The sequence below is a fragment of the Cnephaeus nilssonii genome, assembly GCF_951640355.1.
Source record: "Cnephaeus nilssonii genome assembly, chromosome: 11".
NCBI lineage: Eukaryota > Metazoa > Chordata > Mammalia > Chiroptera > Vespertilionidae > Cnephaeus > Cnephaeus nilssonii.
The window spans coordinates 44,932,748-44,955,362 of record NC_137082.1 but is presented as its reverse complement, the minus strand read 5'-3'; the positions used below and the strand labels follow the sequence as shown (position 1 = coordinate 44,955,362).

The 22,615-nt window shown below is 40.9% G+C and overlaps 1 protein-coding gene across 1 annotated transcript in view; it reads right to left on the bottom strand.

Moving 5' to 3' along the window:
- The window catches only part of PHLPP1 (PH domain and leucine rich repeat protein phosphatase 1), a 200,122-nt gene that overhangs the window by 80,795 nt on the left and 96,712 nt on the right, over nt 1-22,615 (bottom strand). Inside the window, exon 3 of the mRNA XM_079783771.1 lies at nt 16,056-16,181. Coding sequence (XP_079639897.1) covers nt 16,056-16,181 — 126 coding nt within the window. The remainder of the gene's footprint in view (nt 1-16,055; nt 16,182-22,615) is intronic.

Below are 22,615 nucleotides of genomic sequence, written 5' to 3'. Positions count from 1 at the left end.
ACTGACAATCGGGGTAAAAGTCAGAGAGATGGATCTGAAGGGTGGGGGTGTGGGAGAGAAAGTACCCCCTCCCTCCAAGATCCCCGACTTTGTATTGTTCACCTCCAACCATCTCTTATCTGGCTCTGAGCGGTGGAAAGTGTTCAGCACAGCCCCAGGTGTTCACTGGGGACCTCCGGCCGGCAAGGCACAACCCTGGCCGTAGAAGGGACATTTGGAAATATTTTTTCAGGAAGTTGCAGGGAGGAGGACAGACTCCCCACAAGACTTCCCGGCGGCTCAGGGAATGTGGAAACTCCCCGGGCACAAGGGGGCGGGCTCCCGATTTCCTTTCAATGTGCAAGAATCCGTGCACCAGGCCACTAGTCTTTAATAATAATGGCAGCATGTAATCATATTCCACTGCTTGCCTGCTATAAACTTCTTGATTGCCTCTCCCACAGTTTCAGGGAGCTGCTTAAAAATTCATTGTGCTTTGCTTCATGTAGGTATTCTAAGTAAAATTCATTTTGTCTAAATGTTTATCCACATACTCTGGTTTCTCTTCAGATCGCATAAATCTTTCGCCTTTTAAATGTTTATCCACATATTCCAAGCCTTCCTGGTTAGATGACCCTTCCCATGGCCAGAATCCCAGGGCTAAAGACCAAATGGCACGCTGGAGACAGTAAAGCATTGGGCAACCTGTATTTCTCAAATGCTCTTTCAATGTTCCAGGTAAGGTGGTGCCAGCTCAGGCCACAATGCGTGGCTTCAGCCCCATGTACACACACCTTGGTGCCTTCTCTCTTGAGAGAGGCCATGGGAATAATGCTCAAAGATCTGGTTGATTCTCCCTCAAGCTCTTTATCTTCATCAAAGCTTTATATATGATCAAATTTGAGGTCCTTTTTCTATTACCAAACCCAAGATTTCTGTTTCTTAATTAGAGAAGGCAGAGAGCATGGTCTGAGGAGTGTGACTCTGGTCAGTGTGTGGACCACATCCTAGCTCCCCACTTAGGAGCAGACAGGACTTGAGCAGATCACGGGGCTCTCCAAGCTCCAGTGTTATCATCTGCACAATGGACATAAAGACCTGTATCCATATACCTGGCACAGAAAAAGCATTCAATAAATGGTGATTGCTATTATTACCACAACTACTTCCAAATAGAATGGTTCACATCTTACATCCATTCAATCCAAATTCTCCCAATGCTAAGAAAGTCCTGAGAATTAAATTTGCATAAAACATATTCAGCTGATGATAAGTTTGAGGTTAGAAAGAAATTACTGTGCACACATGAAAGCTACAATTGGTGAAATCATTCATTCAAAAATATGTTAAGCATGCAATGTTGTGCCACACCTTTTATTTCCTGAGGTACAGCAATTCAAGACAGACACAGTCTCTGCTCCGAACGAGTACACCCCATGAGGAGAGGGCAGTTATGATATGGTGCATGATAATGGCTGCCAGGAGCATGATCTAAGGAGTCAGGAAGGGGTCCCAGAAGGCTTCATGTCCAAGCTCAAGTTTGAAACTTGAGTGGAAATGTGTTTTTTGTAATCTGCCCCAAATGCTTTCTCCACTTCTTCTTTCCTGTAACAATCCTTCAAACACATGTGATCACGGTGAGAGCTGCAAATAAGTAAGATGACCCTCTGGCTATAGGCGTAGGCATGTATTCCAGGCTTGAGCAATCAGAGTCCCCCATCTGCTTAACCCACAGAGTGACCCAAGCTAAGCTTATTGAAGGCCTTCTCTGGGATGTATATAGTGTGAAGCCAGGAGAGAGAGAGAGAGAGCTGCAGTTAAAATGAATAAGCTAGATTCATACGCATTGATCTGAACTGATAAAAAAAAAAGCAAGTATAAAGTTATACAGTATAATGCCATATGAAAACATTTTAACACAAGCACACAAAACTCCACATATTATGTATGAACTAGAGGCCTAATGCACGAAATTCGTGCAAGAGTAGGCCTTCCTTCCCCCAGCTGATGGAACTGGCTTCCCTCTGGCACCCAGGACCTGGGCTTCCCTCTGGCACCCGGGACCTGGGCTTCCCTCTGGCCACCAGCAGGCACCTGGGACCCGGGCTTCCCTCACAGCCCCGGCTTCGTCTAGAAGGTCGTCCGGAAGGACATCCGGTCTAATTAGCATATTACGCTTTTATTATTATAGTTATATGGGCAATAAAACTATAAACCATATGTTGGTCATATAGCAAATTAATGATAATGATTACCTCTAGATAGGCAGGGAGGGAAATGGAAACAGGAATGGGAAGATAGAAGAGCTGGAGTTTATCTCTAATGTTTATTTCCATATAAGAAAAATAGAAGATATGAAAGAATTGTGTCAATGTACTGACAACCAGGAGGTGGTACATTGAAACTGTAATATCCTGTGTGCTTGTATGTGTGTGTGTGTTTAATTAGAAAAAATAATGTAATTGCAATAAAAATGTCAGTAAGAAAAAGGAAACTATATGACAAACAGCAATGGAGAGGTTAAGGTAGGGGCAGTAACCTGTAATGAGGTCAGAAAGGTAAGGTTAGGGTGGGCAGCAGATCCTGCAGAGCCCTTCAGATCATTGTAAAGACTAGCTTTTCGTATGAGCAAATGAGAAGTGCAGGGAGGTTCTGAGAAGAGGCCCTGTCTCTAGATCAGAAACTATAAAGTGCAGGATTTCTGCCTATTTGTTCACTGAAATACCCTATATTCAACACTTGGTACGACCCTCAGAAGTATTTGCTGGAAGGATGGCCACTGCCCTACTTTATGACCCCTCCCTTCTCACCAGTGTGCACCCAACCCATCCCGTATGTTCTTTCAGCTGGAGATTACTTAGAAGAGGACAATTCTATTTCCACTGAAGCATCACACTAAATACTCCCTTTGGACAACTTTCGAAAGATAATGACTAAATGTCAAGTTGTATTTGATTCCCTTCCTCATTCTGGACCGTAAGCTGTTCTTGCTAGAAACCAGGGAGAAGAAACCACAGTAACAAAGCTATAAGCAAAAGCAGTCTATGGGAGGCGTGGCAACACTGGGAGCAACCACGCGAGAACAGAAATTAAATAGCCCTGATGGCAGTGGAGCAGTGAGCTGCCAAGGTGACCACAAAAGTGACCACTGGCTGTACCTCTGCCCAGTCCTGTCCCTGCATCAAGGGGAGGCTGAAGTGTTTCTGTCCAGACCCGCCTGGGCACACAGGGCGCCACCACAAAGAAGACTGGCTTGTCCAAGTGAAAAGACTACCAGCTGGGTTACCTACAAACCACCTGTTAAAACTAAGATCCTTCCCCAAATAAGAAAGACCTAAACAAGTAATAAAAATATATCAGAAAGCTACTTTATACACCTCACAGCAAGTAGCAGTAATAACAGCAATAAAAGCTAACTTCTAGTGGATATTGCAGTTGTGATAGCACACTTCTAAGTGCCTTAGACATAATATTTAGTTTAATCTCACAATGACTCAGTGAAGTAAGGACTTCTCATTTCAAAGATGCAGGTTGAACTGAGTCAAACAGGGTGCCCAAGGTCACACAAAACCAGTAGCAGAACTCAAGTGTGAACCAGAGCCTGTGCTGTTAATGCCATGCCATCCATTCAGGGCCTGTACACAGTTCAGATCTTGCCCAAAGGAAGTTCCTCTAACTTCCATGATAAAATAATAACATAACCCTTCTGACCAGAGCAAACACAAAGAGATGCAATCCTTAGGGAAATCTTCAGCCTCAGGTATGAAGATGGGGAGTGAAGACGGCAATGATGGACAGGAGTCCTCCTGAGCGAAGCAGAGGAGACCATCTACTGATCACATACAGACCTCAGGCAATGAATGGGTGTGGTCCCATGGGTGGGAAGGGCGGGGGGGCACCATTCCTTGACATCGTAGGCTGGACCCACTCCTACCTCACACAACTTGTCCACCCAGGCAGTGATGATGCACCTAATTAAATTTTAAAAGGTTACAGGAAAAGTTTAAAGGAGGCTACAGAAATTTGGCAAGAAAATTAAAGAAACAGGCACAGGTAGGAATCCCCTCAAATCTTGGTTATGAAAAGGAACTTCTAAAGGAACTCAAATCTATACTAATAAAATGGTAATATGCAAATTGGTCATGACGCCCTCACAGTAACAACCAAACACCAGGCTGCGTGGGGTGACCAGGCCAGCAGGGGGGTTAATGAGGGATGACAAATGACTCACCAGCAGGCTGTGTGGGGCAAACAGGCCGGCAGGGAGATTATCGAGGGATGACCAAACGATTGACCAGCAGGTTGCGTGGGGTGACCAGGCTGGCAGGGGGGTTAGCGAGGGATGATCAAACGACTGAACAGCAGGCTGCGTGGGGTGACCAGGCTGGCAGGGTGGCAGGCAGTGAGGGGTGACCAGGCTGGCGGGGTTGGGGGGGCAGTGAGTGGTAACCAGGCCAGCGGGGGGGGGGGGGGGGTGGGTGGACAGTTGGGGGCTACCAGGCTGGCAGGCAGAGGTGGTTAGGGGGTGATCAGGCTGGCAGGGGGGGTAGTTAGGGGTGATAAGGCAGGCAGGCAGGTGAGCAGTTAGGAGCCAGCGGTCCCTGATTGTGAGAGGGATGTCTGACTGCCGGTTTCGGCCCAGCAGTCGGACATCCCCCAAGGGGTCCTGGATTGGAGAGGGTGAAGGCTGGGCTGAGGGGGGGGCCCCTCCTCCCCCTGTGCACAAATTTTGTGCACCGGGCCTCTAGTTAGAATATAAAGTCCTTATAGCAAAAGCTACTATACTTCTATTACACCCCCAAACAGCAAAAGAGTGGATGATAAAGTTGAGGCCCAAACAGCTGGATATACAGGAGAAAGGGCACAGTTATAACAAAACTTAGGGCATGTAGAGTCAATTCTACCTCTTAGCTATGTGGCCCTGGATAAGTCCCTTCACCTATCTGTCTTCCAGTGTTTCCTTCTCTAAAGTGCGACAGTACCTGCCCTGACCAGCTAGCTATACAAGCTGCTGCAAATAAAATGTTCTCATTTAGAAATTCAGGAGAGCCCCTGCAGACCAAGGGTCCCTAGACCAACGCCCACAGCTGCAGGCCACAGACATCTATAAGACAAGAAAAGACCACAGCACAGGCCACTGCTCCTGCCACTGTGCAGTTACACAGATAAAGCTCACTCGGACCAAGGCAGAACTACACACTACACGCAGCCCCACAGACCATCAGTGAGCCACACACAAAGGAATTAATTTCAAAGTAACTGTAGCTTGGGGGGAAAAAATCAGTGCTAGTCTGTATTAACAACAAAACATTTTTTAAGGCTGGTAATTTTGAGTTAGTAAATTAAATGGGATTTTTTTTTTTTTTTGTCCCCATGATCCTACATACGTTGGGAAATACATTAAAATGAACATAAATCCCAACCACCTGCTTAGGTTGTCTTCTTTTCCAAATGACTTGTAAACATGTATGAAAAAAGTTCATTGGGCCCGCAAAATATTTCCCTCAAGGAACATCTCAGAGTAAAAATAGAAATGATAATATGAACAATGAACTTTTCAGGTTACCTACAGGGTATCCATACATTTCTAACATGCTCCTCAGCGCAGCACTTTTCCTCAGTGGTTTCTTTGCCCATCTTTAGGACATTTATGTTAAAAAAATATGTTACGACTCTAGCTGAGTTGCATTTCTAACCCAGTATATCTCTCCTATCCCTAACTATCCCCACCATGCTTTCAAAATTAACACCCTCCCCCTCCCCCTCTTTCAACAGGACTGTACCTGCATCACTCCCATCATTCTTCATATTCACTGAGCGGACACTCATCTTTCACAGGCAAGGGAGAGTTCAGAATAATATTCATGTGATTTTCTGTCCCCACTATACTTTAGTAAAGTGGTATTTATCCTTGTTATGTGTATGGCATGTTCAAGTTAAGCAAAATGACTCTGAAAGGCTTGGTCAAAGCAGCTGAAATAGCACAAATAATTCTGCTTGTATAAAGTAAAGGACTGTCGTAAACTGGCATTATGAGTCATTAATTGCTCTGGTCTGGCCTTCCGTGGCTTGGGAAATTATGCCCTGGCTACAGGGGTAGTCTCTGGGGAGTTTACTAGACTTCTGTAAAAAATTACTGACCTCAACTGACCTAGTTTACATCCTCACCTCACCACCCAAATGCTTTGGGAAAGTAAGGGGTAGGAAAATATAAATTTAGAATATTTATTAATAATCTAAACTAGAGGCCCGCTGCACAAAATTCATGCATGGGTAGGGTCCCTAGGCCTGGCTGGCGATCAGGGCTGATCAGGGCCTTCTGGCTGCAAGCTGGGGCCTTCCTTCCCCCAGCTGCCGGCCGGGCCTTCCTTTCTTCATTCTGTGCCGGCCCCTGGTGGTCAGCGCACGTCATAGCAAGCGGTTGAACTCCAGGTTAGTTGAATTCCCGAGGGGATAACTGCATATTAGCCTTTTATTATATAGGAGAATAGCAAGTTTATTAATCTTCATTAGCTAAGAATTCTAACAACTTTATTTTCTATTTCATCCTCAAGAAAGTGTTATATCAAACAAAAATTTCTAATTTTAATAAAATTTAAATTCTTACTGCTCCATAACATGCAATCATCTCTTTTAAAAAATTCTACAAATGTAAGAAATGCTTTAACTTAACCCCAGACCTTTTCATAATGACATATCATTTCTTGATCCTTTACTAATTAGCACTTTAGAAAATCTGTTTAACAACAAAAACAGAAAACATTCCTATAAAATCATATACATTAATAATGTCCTAACAGGAACATATCAAGCAGTCAATTTTGGACTCAGTAAATCTTACTTGAAATTCTAGCATCTTTCCATTCCTTTGCCTTAAATGATATGGGGGGGGAAAAACACCAAGAAATAAGATATACAAATTTACAATATTCCAAACCACTAGGGGTAATGAGATGGCAAACTGATGAAAAACAACGGGAAGATCTGGAGAGGCTATCACTAGTAGGCAGAAATGAGAGGTGGGAGTTGAGGAGGGCAAAAGCATCCGGGTAGGAAAGGGACTATGATTAAGATTAGAAGGGACCCAAAATACTAGTAAAAGCGTATGGAGAGAGCAACAGGCTGGAGAAGAAGAAAACAAACACACGAACACCTGGCTCACTGTTAAAGCACCAGCCAAAACAATATGGACAAACCAATACTGAGACAATATGGACAAACCAGTACTGAGAGCCCCTCCTAGGCATCCCGCCATCTCTTTGCCAGGGAGGTGGAAGGGATGGGATGAGGGGCTCTTTCAACATATATTTAGCATATGCCTTTATGAACCAGGCACTGTATTTGGTACTAGAGAAATGTACTCCTTGTCTTCAAACTCTTGGTCTCCTGAGGACACAGACACTCAACAACTGTAATTTAAGAGCCTGTGTGCAGTAGTTCAATAAGAGCACACAGAGCAGAACACAAACCTCAGAGCTCCCAGTGACAATTCCAGCCCTGACAGTCCCCTCGACTGACAAGATGGGCATGCATTCCCAGGCACTGGTACAGGGACCTGCTCGTCCAAGAGCGGGCAGCGCTGTAGTATTTGTCCAGCGAACTTGCTGCACAGCCTGAACTGGAAATACAGGCCTGGCACTCACTCCCTCTGAGTCAGAGCAACTGTAAAAGGCTCTGAGAAGATGGCACCAACAGCCTTGCAGAATCATTAACTGTGTCACCCTGACAGTTATCTCCCCTCCACATACACAAACCCCATTGTGTTTCTCAGTAACAACAGAAAAATAGAGCTCGCCTTGGGTGGAGATCAAATCTGAACTCAGAGTTCCTTCCTCATTTCCTTATTGGCAAAATGTGTGTAAACAAGCTCTTTATAAAGTGGCCACCTGAGAGTGTCTCTGAGGTCCATCACGCAGCATTCCCCAAAGGTGCACCTTGACAAAGGAGAGGGGGAAAGATAGCTAACCACGAAAAGCCTATATTCTAACTTTTGATTGAAAGAAATAATATAAATACATACTTAAATTATTCTATCATTAGAAGTAGGCCACTTATTTTGTATCTAAAATACAAAAACCTCAGTGCTCAAGTTCCAAGTCTAACATACAAGATCAGTAAGTTTAACATAGAGACCTCATTGATACATTTTCAATTATTCCATCATTCCATTCTTTATAAAATTATAAGATAAGTGAATGGAAGAATTTAACTCCAGAGTAGTTGTAGAAAATTCAGTACTTTGGGTTACAAATATAGGGATCTTCCAAGATAAGTAAATACTGTATATCATGAAAACTAAACCCTTAAGGAAGATAAAACATAACCAGGTATAGACATCTGGTTAGTGACATATGCTAAGTTCCTGATATAGAATACCTCACCAGTTTTATTTATTTACTTACTTATTTATTTTAATTGATTTTTAGAGAGAGAAGAAGGGATGAGGGAGAGAAACATTGATTTAAGGTTAAACTAAAAACAGAAAAACATCGATTGGCTGCCTAATGCATGCCCCCTACCAGGGATTGAGCCCACAACCCAGGCACGTGTCCTGACCAGGAATCGAACTGGCAGCCTTTCAGTGCACAGGACGATGCCCAACCAACTAAGCCACACCTGCCAGGGCTTGACCAGTTTTTAAAGAATTAGACACAGTAGTCCCCTCAACACTGAAACTAATCTAATCTGCCTTGGATGCCTCAGAAGGCATCTCAGATTTCTTAAATACCTCTTGGTCATCATTTAAGAAGATCATTGGCCGATGCACAGTGGCCATGCTCAAGTGTCCTTAGCAGCACACCCCATTCAACAGATTGCTTGAATAAAAGCACCTTTCATTCTACTACTGAGCTGCCTGGATTCTGTTGACAACTGTGTATATGAACACTTCTCTGGCATTTTCAGTAAATCTCAGTTGTTATTTGAATACTGGGGTTTTTGTCCCTTCAGGCCACTATAAACATTAGAAGTACAAGTAAAGAAAAAGAGTGAGGCAGTAGAACTCTCTGTATAGAGCAGTGCTGGATACTTTAATACCTTAGTTTCCTCATCTGCAAAATGGAGATTATACTATCTCCTCACAAGTTGTTATCTTTTATTGTAAAAACCAGACCAGAGTTGTTATGAGGACCTACCTCACTGGTACCATCAAGAACAGTGCTTGGTGCATAGAAAAAGTAACTAAAATGTTAGTTATTACTATTTGCACTTTTGCTGTTCCTACTGAATCAATTCTGCAGGTGAAATTATTTTATCATTAATAAAATATATCAACTAGTTAAGGGGGAAGAAACAAAACAAAAAGTATTTTTATTTTGATGTTTACCTCATGGATGAGTAACCTGTTCTTTAGAAATGAGTAAGGAAAGATTTCGTAACATGAAATTTTATCTAACAGGTCCATTAACATATTGGAAAGTTATATTACTTGGTAACTTATAGTTAAATTTCCCCAAGAAAATGAAACAGAACTAGCAGGAAATAGTCTAGAATGGCCAGCACTTTTTTTACTTTACCTAGCTTCTAATTTTTTCTATTTTCCACACTTCTCAGACATCTGTGATAAGATTACATTTTTACATCTTACACAGCAATGCCTTTGTATACACTTGACCTCTCCTCGAAACATCCTTTCCCCTCTTGTCTTACAGGTGAACTCCTTTTCAGCCTTTAAGACGCAGCTTGCCCTTTACTTCCTTGAAGTCTTCCTGTACCCAAATATCTCATATACTGAATTTTCTCACAGCTTCACTACGGAATTGGTGCAAGAGCAATTTTCTCGGGATGAGGTGACATATTCAGTTTTCAGGGTTAGGGCATGAACATCAGTTGTGAAACATTATACTGCCTACCACAGGCTAACTGAAAAAAATAAGAACTTTAGAAATATGTTATAATAACTAATTTAAAATAAAATAATAAAATACAATCTTCTTTATTCCTGACAACTTCCCCTCAGTTTAAATACTTAGACCAAGAAGTGCAATTATATTTATTTTGAGGTGATTTTTTAAACTGAAAAATTAATAATAAATTTCAAAAATACAAACGCAAATAAGTAAACAAATTTATCACAAAACATTTTAAAAACTAAAATCCATTTCACTCAAACCTTCAGTTTTACTTCATATTCTACCAGAGACTTGCTAGATTGTCCTTGGTCAAATGGCCCTGATTCTTTATCTAAAAAATGGGTATGAATTGTGAAGTGAGGATTTTCCCCCAAAAGCCCTGGACTCCTCAGCAGAACAGTACTGAGAGCAAAGTTTCTTTATCACTATAACCAATATAACCAACTTTTTGTCATCGAAAAGGCCAGTGACAAAAAGCAGCACACTCCCTAGATTACACTTCAAATTAAGAGGTAAAACATGTGTAAAAGATGACTAATCTTAAAGGGTTCTTTGCAACTACTACATTTAATGACACAAATCTACATGTTAAAAACCTCAATCCTATTACACCAGGATGATCTGACTAAAGTGGTTAGTGTAGTATTCTTGAGTAAAATCTGAACAATAAAATGTTTATTTTTAAGCACATGAAACCAAAAGTTCAATTGTGACTCACTATATATATTATTTAAAGGGTGATGTTTACTCATCATTTCAGGTGGTCTCTAATTCAGCATGAAATGTGGCCCTGATTTGCCTACATTATGTATTTTAAGAATTAACCCAATATATTATGACGTCCAAAAGTCAACTGTAGTGACTAAAAAAAAAAAAAAAGGCCTAAAGTTAAAATACTATGGTTAATACTGAAAGACCTCAGGAAGGTAACTACTGTGATAACCACAGTCACCAGCAACTGCCAGCATGTCAGCCACCAATCAACAAGGAGACCCATGGACAAGCTAAGTGGCCTTATACAGCATGCATTTGTAATGTTGGGCCATAAAACATATATATGGCTACCATCCTAAGCCTCATACATCACTGCCCCTCCAACCACTTTGAAAACATGCTGGATACTTGTATACATGTTGCGCAAACAGAGTCATTTTTGACACTGCATTTAATAGGATGTTTACTGAATTTTTAAAGCATGCCATGCATAAATATTTTAGGGTTGACTTTATAATCAATATTGTAATCCTCCCAAAGGAACTATTCTCACAGTATCTACCACTAACACCCACCCAAAATAAAAACTCTAAAGGGACTGCCTTAGGTATTATTTTGGCAAGCTAAGATTAAGTTTAAAAAATAAGTATACAAGAACCCATTTTGATAGAAAATATCTCATTAATAATCTTTTATAAAGCTTCCCAAAATCAAATGAAACAAATTAGAACAAAGATGAACACTTCTCTTGTAGCTAAGATCCAGAAGCATAAACTGAAAATAATTCTTTTTAAATTAATTCTAGAGGCTCAGTGCACAAAATTCGTGCATGGGGCGGGGGGGGGAGGATTCCTCAGCCTGGCCTGCACCCTCTCGCGATCCGGGACCCCTCCGGGGATGTCCGACTGCTGGTTTAGGCCTGATCCCGAATAGTCCTAAACTGGCAGTCAGACATCCCGGGATCGGACCTAAACCGGCAGTTGGAAATATCCTCTTGCAATCCAGGACCGCTGGCTCCTAACCGCTTGCCTGCCTGCCTGCCTGATCGCCCCTAATCACTCGCCTGTCTGCCTGATCACCCCTAACCACTCTGCCTGCTTGTCTGATCACCCCTAACCGCTTCTGCCTCGGCCCCCACAGCTTCGTCCAGAAAGATGTCCGGAAGGTCATTCAGCTGCCTGGTCTAATTAGCATGTTATGCTTTTATTATTATAGATTCTAATTCATTTTAATTTTAAAAACATTGGACTGACTGGGTTGGGAATGGTCATTAAAAATCAGAAACCCAGATATTTCTGTTGTTGGTTTGTTTTCCTTTTAGATCCTTATCAAAATGAATGACTCTTCATTTAAATATCAGGATGTAAAGACAATCCATTCTGTGCAGTTTTGTTTCTCAATCAGAAGAAAAGAAACACTTTCCATAGTAACCCCGAGTGTGACTAAACTTGATACCCACATATGAGGAAGAACAGAGGACAATGGAAAGGGGAAGTTGGAAGAAGAAGTGGCTTAGACTAGTCAGGCCTCGCCACCCCAAATTTCCCATCAGCACATATTCCCAGATGGAGCGAGGTTCTCATCCTTTTTCCAGTAGCCCCAACCTATTCTCCCAGGATGCTGGATTAAAGAAAAGAATATTCTCTAAGGGATATCCACAATCTACAAAGTTTAAAGGAGCATGTGGCCATATTTTATGTAGGATTCATATCTAAATAGGGCATTCTCACTTATTTCCTCAATAATATCTAACCTCTTTAGTCAATCCTTTACGACTCATTTCCTCTTTAATTCACTAACCATAACAACTTATTAAAATTTTTGTGTACCTAGTTTTTAAGATTGGAGAAAGGGAAGATCCTGTATCTAAAATCTGCTAGTTACTAAAATCTTTTTGTCCTTGGTCCCCCATTCCTGACTTTTCAGGAAGAAATCTTTCTCCCCAATGTCTGCCATTCTTAATGACTTGTAAGTATGAAGTGTAAGCTGTAATCTTGTGTATGTCTATGTGTATGAATTGTCTTTTGCATATAGCTATATTACATTTCCACACATACATATCAAACCCTTCTAATGGCAATAATCAGTGAAATGGGAAAATCACACCAACATTCCTCTCCCCTTTCTTACCACAGTCATGTTTTCTGGTCTCACAATTCTTCCCCATCATCTACCTTCCTATTGAGAAGTTTGGATAATTAGAGTGAGAGCCTTATTATAGACTAGAGGCCTCGTGCACGAAAATCGGCACTGGGGGGAGGGAGTCCCTCAGCCCGGCCTGGGCCCTCTTGCTCCCCCCGGGGATCAGGCCTAAGCCAGCAGACAGACATCCCTCTCGCAGTCTGGGGCTCTCACAATCCAGGAGCCCTCGCTCCTTACCGCCTGCCTGCAGTGGAGTCGGGAGAGACTCCTGCCACTGCCACTGTGCTCGCCAGCCATGAGCCCAGCTTCTGGCTGAGCAGCGCTCCCCATGGGAGCGCACTGACAACCAGGGGGCAGCTCCTATGTTGAGCATCTGCCCCCTGATGGTCAATGCACGTCATAGCAACCGGTCATTCTGCCATTTGGTCGATTTGCATATTAGGTTTTTATTCTATAGGATACACTATCCTATTAGACCCTGGAGATGTCATTTTGGCCAACCAGCAACAGAAAGGAGCATTAACCCAGATTGTAAATAAGACATTTACAATCACCAGCAACAATTTAGAAATCAACGTTTTCCACACCCTTTTAAGAGATATTTCATATCCTAGCTCTTGTGCTTCACCTCTCTGCTGACTCTCCAGAAAGCCCTCTAAAGTTAAGAACTGCATTTTGCTACACTATTAAAGGTGCAAAAGTCTGATTATGCTATGATTTTTGACTGATGCTACAATTTATCCAGTAACTCAAAGATCCCAGAAAACACTCTGTATTTCTCCATTTTCCTCACACTCCATATGTAATTCATCAGTAATTCTGTCGCTCAGTCTCCAAAACAAATCTATCCACATCTCTCCATTTCTACCCTCACCTCCTGCCTAGTATACACCAAAATAGCCTCTCGTCAGTCAGGCCTCCCTGCTTCCATCCTTGCCCCCACACATCTCTTCTGCACACAATAGCCCATGTAAGATTGGTAACTTTCTGAAAGAAAATTCTTTAATGACTTGCCATTATGCCAATAATAAAATTCAGCCTCTTCACCCTGGTCTATAACATGACTCCTGCCTTTCGGTCCCTCCTTCTAGTTTTAGAGCTTCCAACAGGATCTTCTCCCAAAACTCCTTCCACCAGATCTTCAATAATCAGATTCTTTTTTCATGGAAGTTTCTGCTTAAAGCCCCCTCCTCAGAAGAGCTATTCCTCCTCTGTCATTCTTTGTCATATGACCTTGTAGTACAAAACTACGATTATTTGACATTTTTTCATTTGTCTGTTTACTTATTTATTGCCTGTGTCCCAATGTAAGCCCATCCAAGAGAGGGGAATTGAACTTGTTCTTTGCTGTATCCCAATGCATAAAACACATACCTGACATATAAAATAAATACATGCTGGCTTCTGAACAGTGACTTATCATTTGTGTGGATGTTTAATATACAACACTATTAAACTCAATACCTATTCATCTTTTTGCTATTATTGTTTAAATCAAAACTATCTGTCTTTCGTAAACTTGATAATTTACATAAACTTTTATTTACATCCTTATTCACGTTTAAGAAAGTATGCCTCTGACTTGTTCCAAAAAGAATGTGAAGCAGCTGCCTATTACACTGTATTTAGTGTGAAAGATCAAAATACCTCTGTGTAGGACATTCTATAAAATACCTGACCAGTACTCCTCAAAACCATCGAAGTCATGAAAACACAAAGACTGAAAAACTGTCCCAGACCAGGGGAGACAAAGGAGACATGACAACCAAATGCCGTGTGGTTCCCTGGATTAGATGCTGGGACAAGAATGGAAAAACGAGTGACATCTAAATACATTCCAGAGTTTAGTTAACAGAAATGGACTCATGTTGCTTTCTCAGATTTGATAAATGCACTGTATGTTTGGGAAACTGGGTGAAAGGTATGTAGAAACTCTCTGTACTATCTTTGAGGCTTTTCTGTAAACTGAAATTTATTCCAAAATAAAAAGTTTATATTAAAAAATCGACCACTCCACATACAAAAAAATGTACTGTACTTTGACCATAATTTCGTATGGTCAAAACTACGGTCAAAAGCAGAGTGTGGGCCATTGACTTACTGCCTATACAAGCACTTAAATATAAAAGCACAATATTATTTAACTCTTATTCACATTTGCCACCACAAGAGTAATTTCAAAACCATCAGAGAGATGTGCTTTTTGCTTCTAATATCACCTTAGTTCTACATGCAGGTCTGAAGAAGACATGCCATCCTTCCCCTTTTCTCTAATGTGGGTGCTACCCTGTCATTTAGAACTTCCGTCTGCCGACTAGGTTGGCAGACTCTTCTAAGTCCTATCAACCTAAACTCTGCCCACTGCTTCTTCTCTAAAAGGAGCAGAAACTACTATTTCTAAGGGTATCACATCATCAGAGAATGTCTTAAATTGATCATTCAAATGCAAGTAGTATTTCAAAAAGTATTCCCAACTAGTATTCCTAAACATTATTCTCTAATTTTCTGTTAAGCGTTTTACAAAGTTATTCTCTATTCATTCACTTGACAAATAATTACCATCATACTGCAGTGTGAATCATACTGAACTTGGATAAGAAATTAGATTATAAATTCAAAACTATGAAAGCAAATTCCATGGTCATGCTTTTGTACCCTAGAGAGGTTTCATCATTTCATAAACACACCCAAAACCAAGAGCCAAAGCACTATAATTCATCCATTCATCCATTTTACACATAATTCTATAAATGTGATATAAAAACATCCTCACACACAGTACCTTATAATCCTAGCATTTATTTACCTTATTTATCATGCTATTCTGGTTTCCATTTCACACACACAAGTATATTGCTTAATAGGTCATGGTGATCTTTTTTTAGGGGACTACCAGTATATAAAATGGTCAAAATAATTAAGATTAAAAAAAAATTAAACCATTCAAAAGGCAGAAGTTGAAAAAGAAAAAGGGAGATGACAAGATTAGACTCTTACAAGAAAAAATAGTCAGAGGATGAGGGGAAATTTGTGACAATTCTCTGGGTATTTTGTGGTTTTGCAGCTGTCTTCCCTGGGCCAGTCTTTTAAATAGTCTCAACCTCATGTTCCTCATCTATGACATTAATATAGTGATGCCAGCCTACCCACTGAATTCTTTTTTAAAGTATAAACAAAACCTGGCAAACAGAACACAATTTCTAAAAGCTACTTTTCAGCCCAAATGAGCTTTTAAAAAATGAAAAATTGCCTACTAGAAGTTTATGAAAAAAAATTTTTTGAATGTATTTTGGAACTGGGTAAAGCTGAAAGAAAGCAACTTTTCGTCAAAGAGAAGCTGAACAGAAGAATTCTTGGGTAAGTGCTTACCTTAGAGACTTGTCGAAGCCACCTTAAATACTCTGTGAATGTATCAAAACAAATGTAGTAAGTCTGGCTTTGGGGTCCAGAGGAGCTAAATGCTAAACAGTGCTGGTGCTTTTTCACTTCTTCTACCTAAACAAACAAAGAGACAAAAACAAGTAAGAAAGCAGAATCATCTACGTTTCTTTAACTATGCCTTAGATCAGTGAGCCTGCACACATTTGTATCTTTCCCTATATATATTTCTCCTATTATTTTAACCCGTGTCTGATAAACCAATTCGAGTAACAAGTAAACCAAAAAAAGAGGAGTTTTATCTCCAAAAAAAGAGGAGTTTTGTTTCCATTTCCCAATAGTGAAATTCTTTTTCCTGTTTAAAATTGGAATAGACTCCCTCTTTCTTATCTTTCTATAGCCTCACAATAGGATGTTGGGGTGCTTAGTTCCTCTTGGGAGGATTTTTACTTAAGAATTTTTACTTTGGGTGGATTTTTACTTAAAGAACTTTTGTATTACTCTGAATTACAACCTTTTTACTCTGAATTACTACCTTTTGTATTACTCTGAATTACAACTTTTCAGGCATGTTAAATTAGTTTTTTTTAATTTAATGTGACATTCACCTAAAATAAAACCTTACCGTGACAACTTTCAAAGTCCTAATAATGCAGTGATATAGTCAAATCAAATTTCCAAGCAAACTTATAAGCAAGTTTCTGGCAAATTTTTAGAAAAATATGTTTTACCACCACTAAATCATGAATATTTTTAAATTAATTTTTTTATTTACGTACAGTTCATATGCAATCTTATATTAGTTACATTAGTTTCAGATGTACAATATAGTGATTGGAATTTTTATATCTTACAATGTGATCACCCCACTAACGCTAGTAACCATCTGTCACCATGTAAACTTAAAATTTTTTAAACCTCTCAAAATACCAGGTTTTATGGTTGAGTTCTACCAAAGTTACAAGAAACAGATCATTCCCAACTTGTGTGAACTCATCCACCAAACAAAAAATGAAGAAACCACAACCTATTCTAATAAGGCCACTATAACAAAAAACAGATCAGGACAGTATAAAAAGGAAAATTACAAGCCAATCTCAGTCATGAACACTTATCTCAAACAAAATATTGCATCAGAATTCAGTAATATAGAAAAAAATATCAAGAACAAGTTAGAATTAGCTCAGGAAAGATGTTTTAGCATTACTATCCTATATAATAAAAGCCTAATATGCAAATCAACCAAATGGCAGAATGACCAGTGGAACAACTGGTTGCTATAATGGGCACTGACCACCAGGAGGCAGACACTCAACGCAGAAGCTACCCCTAGCCCGCAGGCCCCAGGCCAGCCATAGCGGGTGTCAGCAGCTGGTCGCCCCACAGAGGGAGGTGACCAGTGGCAGCTGCAGAGCTATCAAGGGGCAGGGCCAGCCGGCAAGCAGGCTGGTGCCATTCCCCAGTGGCCTCACTAGGGAGCAGGGCCAGTGAGCGGGCGGCACCAGGCCGACCAAAGTGGGTGCCAGCAGGGCCCCCGGTTGCCCCGCTGGTCACCCTACAGATCAGCCCTGATTGCTGGCCAGGCCTAGGGACCCTACCCATGCATGAATTTCATGCATCGGGCCTCTAGTTAGAACTATAAAATTACTAATCACATGAATAGATTAAAGAAGAACATCCTATGATCATGCCCACAGTTGCAGGGAAAAAAGCATGTGATAACATTCACCAACCAGTCATCATTCATAATAAAAAACTCTTAGCAAATTAAGAATACAAGGAACTCCCTTGAGCTGACAAAGGGTATTTATCTAAGTCCTATCAACCTAAACTCTGCCCTAAACATCTAAAGCAAACTTCAATGTTAATATCAATCTCTTTAAAATCATTGATTAGACAAGTATCTACTGCTTCTTTCCAATACCACACTAGAGTTTTGGCCATTACAATAAGACAAAGAAATGTATTAAGGAAGAAATAAAATTGTCATTATTTAGATATGCCATTATTAGCTACATAGTAAACTCCAAAGAATCTATAAACATCATATTAGAACAAATAAGAAAATTTAGCAAGGTGGCTGGATATAAGACAACACTAAAAAACAACCTATTTCTATACACTACAGAAAAAAAATTTTTTTATAACATTTAAACTAATCTATATTGACAGAAATCAGGCCAGTGGTTCTTGGGGATGGGGAGAAGTGAGAGGAAAAGGGTGGGAGGGAAGGGGTGCAAAGGAACACAAGAAAACTCCTGGTGTTGATATGATCACTATCTTGATTATGATGATGGTTGTATATAGCTATCAAATTACAATCACGGGAGTATACAATTATAAAATGGTTATCAAAATGTGTATTTATTGTATGTTAATTATACCTCAGTAAAGTTTGGTGAAGCTATAGAGAAACCAGAACACTTGTACAATGATGTGAGTGTAAAATGGTACAATAACTATGAAAAATAATTTGCTATCACTTTGTAAAAGTAAATATGCATATGCCTTATATCCCAATAACTGCACTAAGTATGTGTCCAAGAGCAATATTTCTCAAGAAAGAAGGTCAAAATTCCTATAGTAACCAGTTTATTTTTTTAGTTTTGTCTTATATCCAGCCACCTTGCTAAATTATAGTAACCTATAGGAAATTTGGATTGAACAGTTCTTCATTGTACATTCTGAAGGACGGTCTAATACTTTGCCTGACAGTTTACTCTCTAAGTCCCTGCCCTATAAGTGCCAATAGAGTACCCTTACAGCTAAGATATTGATATTAACCATATACTCATCTATTTCTCCATTTCCCAGACCCTTTGCAATTAAGGTGGAGTCATGTGACTAGTTCTGGCAAATGAGATGTGAACAGAAGAGGCATGTGTCACTTTTGCAGCCAAATATACATAAGCTGGTTAATGACCCTTCAGTTACGCCTTTCCCTGCCTAAGCAACAAAGGAAGGCCTCATGTTCTAAATGTTGTAAGAGAGCAGAGCCTCTATCAGGCTGGGTCCCTATACAATTATGTAAAAAAAGAAATCCCCACCAATTCACAATGGACATATGGTGTGAGTGAGAAATAACTGTTATGATAAGTCACTGAGATGTGGGGGGTTTTGTTACCACCGCATAGTTTAGCTTACACCCTGATAAGGCTGACTGTTTTATCATTTGACAATTAAAACAGACGCACATATTACCAAATGCCCCCTTCAGGCACAGTAATCTAATTGGGAACTATTCCCCTTCAAACACTACTTGCACACTAGGAAGGATATAAACATAAGATTATTTCATCAGCATAATTTATAATAATGAAAAAAACAGAAGCAACCCAAATGTCCATCAACAGAAAAGTTTATTCAGAAATTATGGGAATTTAGAACATTTACAGAGTGGAATATTATCCTAATATATAAAAAGCCAGGGGCCGTCATGACTGAAACAACCGGACAGACGACCAAACAGCAGGCTGCATGGGATGACCAAATGACTGAACAGCAGGCTGCGTGGGATGACCAGGCCGGCAGGGGGAGCAGTTGGGGGTGACCAGGCCAGCAGGCAAAGGCAGTTAGGGGTGATCAGGCTGGCAGGGGGAGGTCAGTTAGGGGCAAACAGGCAGGCAGGCAGGTGAGCAATTAGGAGCCAGCGTTCCCAGATTGTGAGAAGGATGTCCGACTGCCTGTTTAGGCCCCGATCCCGAGGGGTCCTAGATTGAAGAGGGTGCAGGCTGGGCTGAGGGATCCTCCCCCCCGTGCATGAATTTTGTACACCGGGCCTCTAATACAGAAATAAAAACCACATATAACAAGCAACATAGACTCTCATTATAAAACTTAATACTGAGTGAAAAAAAATTCACTCACAGAAGATCACACACAGTACAATACCATTCTTATTCAGATCAAAACCTAGCACAACATAGTTACATGATAAAACATATTTAAGAAAATGATGGATACATATTCTAGGACAGTGGATACCTGTTGGGGAGGCAATGAAACAGATGTAAAGAGAAACAAGTAGATGGGATTAGCCAAAGAATATATATGCATAACCCATTTAAACAGACAACACAACAGTGTGGTAATAGCAAGAGGAAAAGGGGGGGAGGGGTAGAGGGACTGAGTGGAGGCGGGCAAAAGGGGGAAAAATGGGGACATCTGTAATAATATCAACAATAAAATAAAATCTAGCCCTGCCCAATGTTGTTCAGTGGTAAGAAGGGTCATGGATTTGATTCCCTGTCAAGGGCAAATACCTCGATTGCACGCTCCACCCTTAGCCCGTGTCAGGGTGTGTGTGGGAGGCAACCAATCGATGTTTCTTCCCCCCCCCCCTCTCCCTCTCTCCCACTCTCTCTCTCTCCCTCCCTCTTCCCTTACTTCCACTCTCTCTAAAAATCAATGGAAGAATATCCTTGGGTGAGGGTAAATAAATAAATAAATAATAAAGTAAAACAAAAACAATGAGAACATAAGTAGAAACACTAGTACTGATTCTGCTACTTTTCATGAGTAGTAAGTTAATAAGTATTCAATTTATTATCCATTATAATTTAGCAAATATTAAATAAAATGTATATAAAAATCCATTAAATTCCTAAGAACAAATTAAATACAACATAGTTGTTCAATGAATAAAAACTTCTCTACTACACAAATACCCTTTTTCATCAATTAAATTTTAAGAGAGCTTTATTTTACTTCACATTTGGAATTCTAATTTTAAAATGCAAACAAACAATCGTGCTCAATTATATGCCAAATTTGATTATTATAACACTTATGTCTAGGTTATGACCAACCTATCTAACACTCATTACAAGCTATCCTATATAATAAAACCGTAATATGCAAATCAATTGAACAGAGGAACGACCAGTAGAACAACCAGTCGCTATGATGCACACTGACCACCATGGGGCAGACGCTCAACGCAGTTGCTGCTCCTGCATTGAGTGTCTGCCCCCCCCCCCCCCAGAGGGAGGCAACTGGTAGTGGTGATTAGGGGGCGGCCAGCCAGCCAGCGGGACCAGCCAGATAGTGAGGCCAGCCAGCTGGTGGCGCCAGGCCACCAGCCAAGGAGGGTGCCAGCAGGGGCCCCCTGGTCACCCTGCCCACCGGTCGCCCCACAGATCAATCCTGATCACTGGCTAGGCTTAGGGACCCTACCCTATATATTGGGAACAGTCTCTTAGATTTAAAAATTAAAACCTGACAAGGCTACTCCAACACTGAAAAAATAGGATGATGCAGCGATGACATGCATGGACTCTGGCTTGCACATTCTGTGGTCAGCCCTGATTCTGACACTTATAACTGTGTGACAAAGCCAATTACTTCTCTTTGCTTCAGTTTTTCCACCCATCAGATGAAGGAAATGGTACTACTGCCTCAGAAGGATCATGTTATGTACTACTTTTTATAATCAGGGCAAAAAAATGTAGCTGCCCATACAATAGCAAGATGCCTTTCACCTGTATGAAAAGTATGGTCACTGCTGCATGCAGCGTCCCAGATTGCGAGAGGGATATCCGACTCCCTGAGGGTGCAGGCTGGGCTGAAGGACCCCACCCCCATGCACGAATTTAAATTAAAAAACCTTTCCATTTACTCTTGGTTTTTCCTTTAAGAACACAACTGAATAAAAAAAGGAATAGCAAATTATTTTTCATAACTTGGTCATCGAGTTTTAAAAGACTTAAGTTTTTCAACATACTCAATTATTTTTAAAGGCATAGTGCAAAACAGGTTTTACAAGGTTTGTCTGTGAGAAAAGAAAGCTATTAACTTTCAATTCACTCAATGGTAGAAGTACATCCAATAACAGGCCTGGGAAACAGGACAAGAGTCTAGCTCTGAATGAAAATGCTAATTATAATTGAATCTTTTGACCTTATCTGAACATTCCACTGCTTTCCTGACTCTGCTTCTCTGAATACAATAATCTTTATGACCATCTCCTTCATATGTCAATAGATTTTTTACTCTTTAAGTTCTACCACAATGGCTACCTCCTTCACCACAAAATTCCGATTCCCCACACAAAATGCAGTATTCCTACCACTAATCTTCTGCACTACTCTTTTTCACCTCTCCTAGAGCAGATATTGTTATGCCATCCTCATCTCTGGGGAGTAAACTATAAGCTATTCAAAGCAAGGATGGTGACTTACACAGCTTGGTATTTCTGGGACACCAATCAAAGTGGCTTCCCTACAGAGCATCCTATCTAATAAAGAGTGAATATGCTAATTGACCCTCACGCCATCGCAAAGATGGTGGCGCCCACAGCCAAGAAGGAGGGGATATGCTAATTGACTGCCCCGCCCTCAAAGGTGACATCACCCACAGCCAATAAGGAGGGAATATGCTAATTGACTGTCCCACCCTCAAAGATGGCAGCGCCCACAGCCACAAGATGGCAGTGCCCAGTCCCCTTAGCCCCGCCGGGCCCTGCGCGCCTGCCTCCAGAGTCCCCCAGTCCTCTCAGCCCCCCAGCTGCCCAGAGGCGCAGGCAAGCCTCGGATGGCAGCTGCCCACCTGCC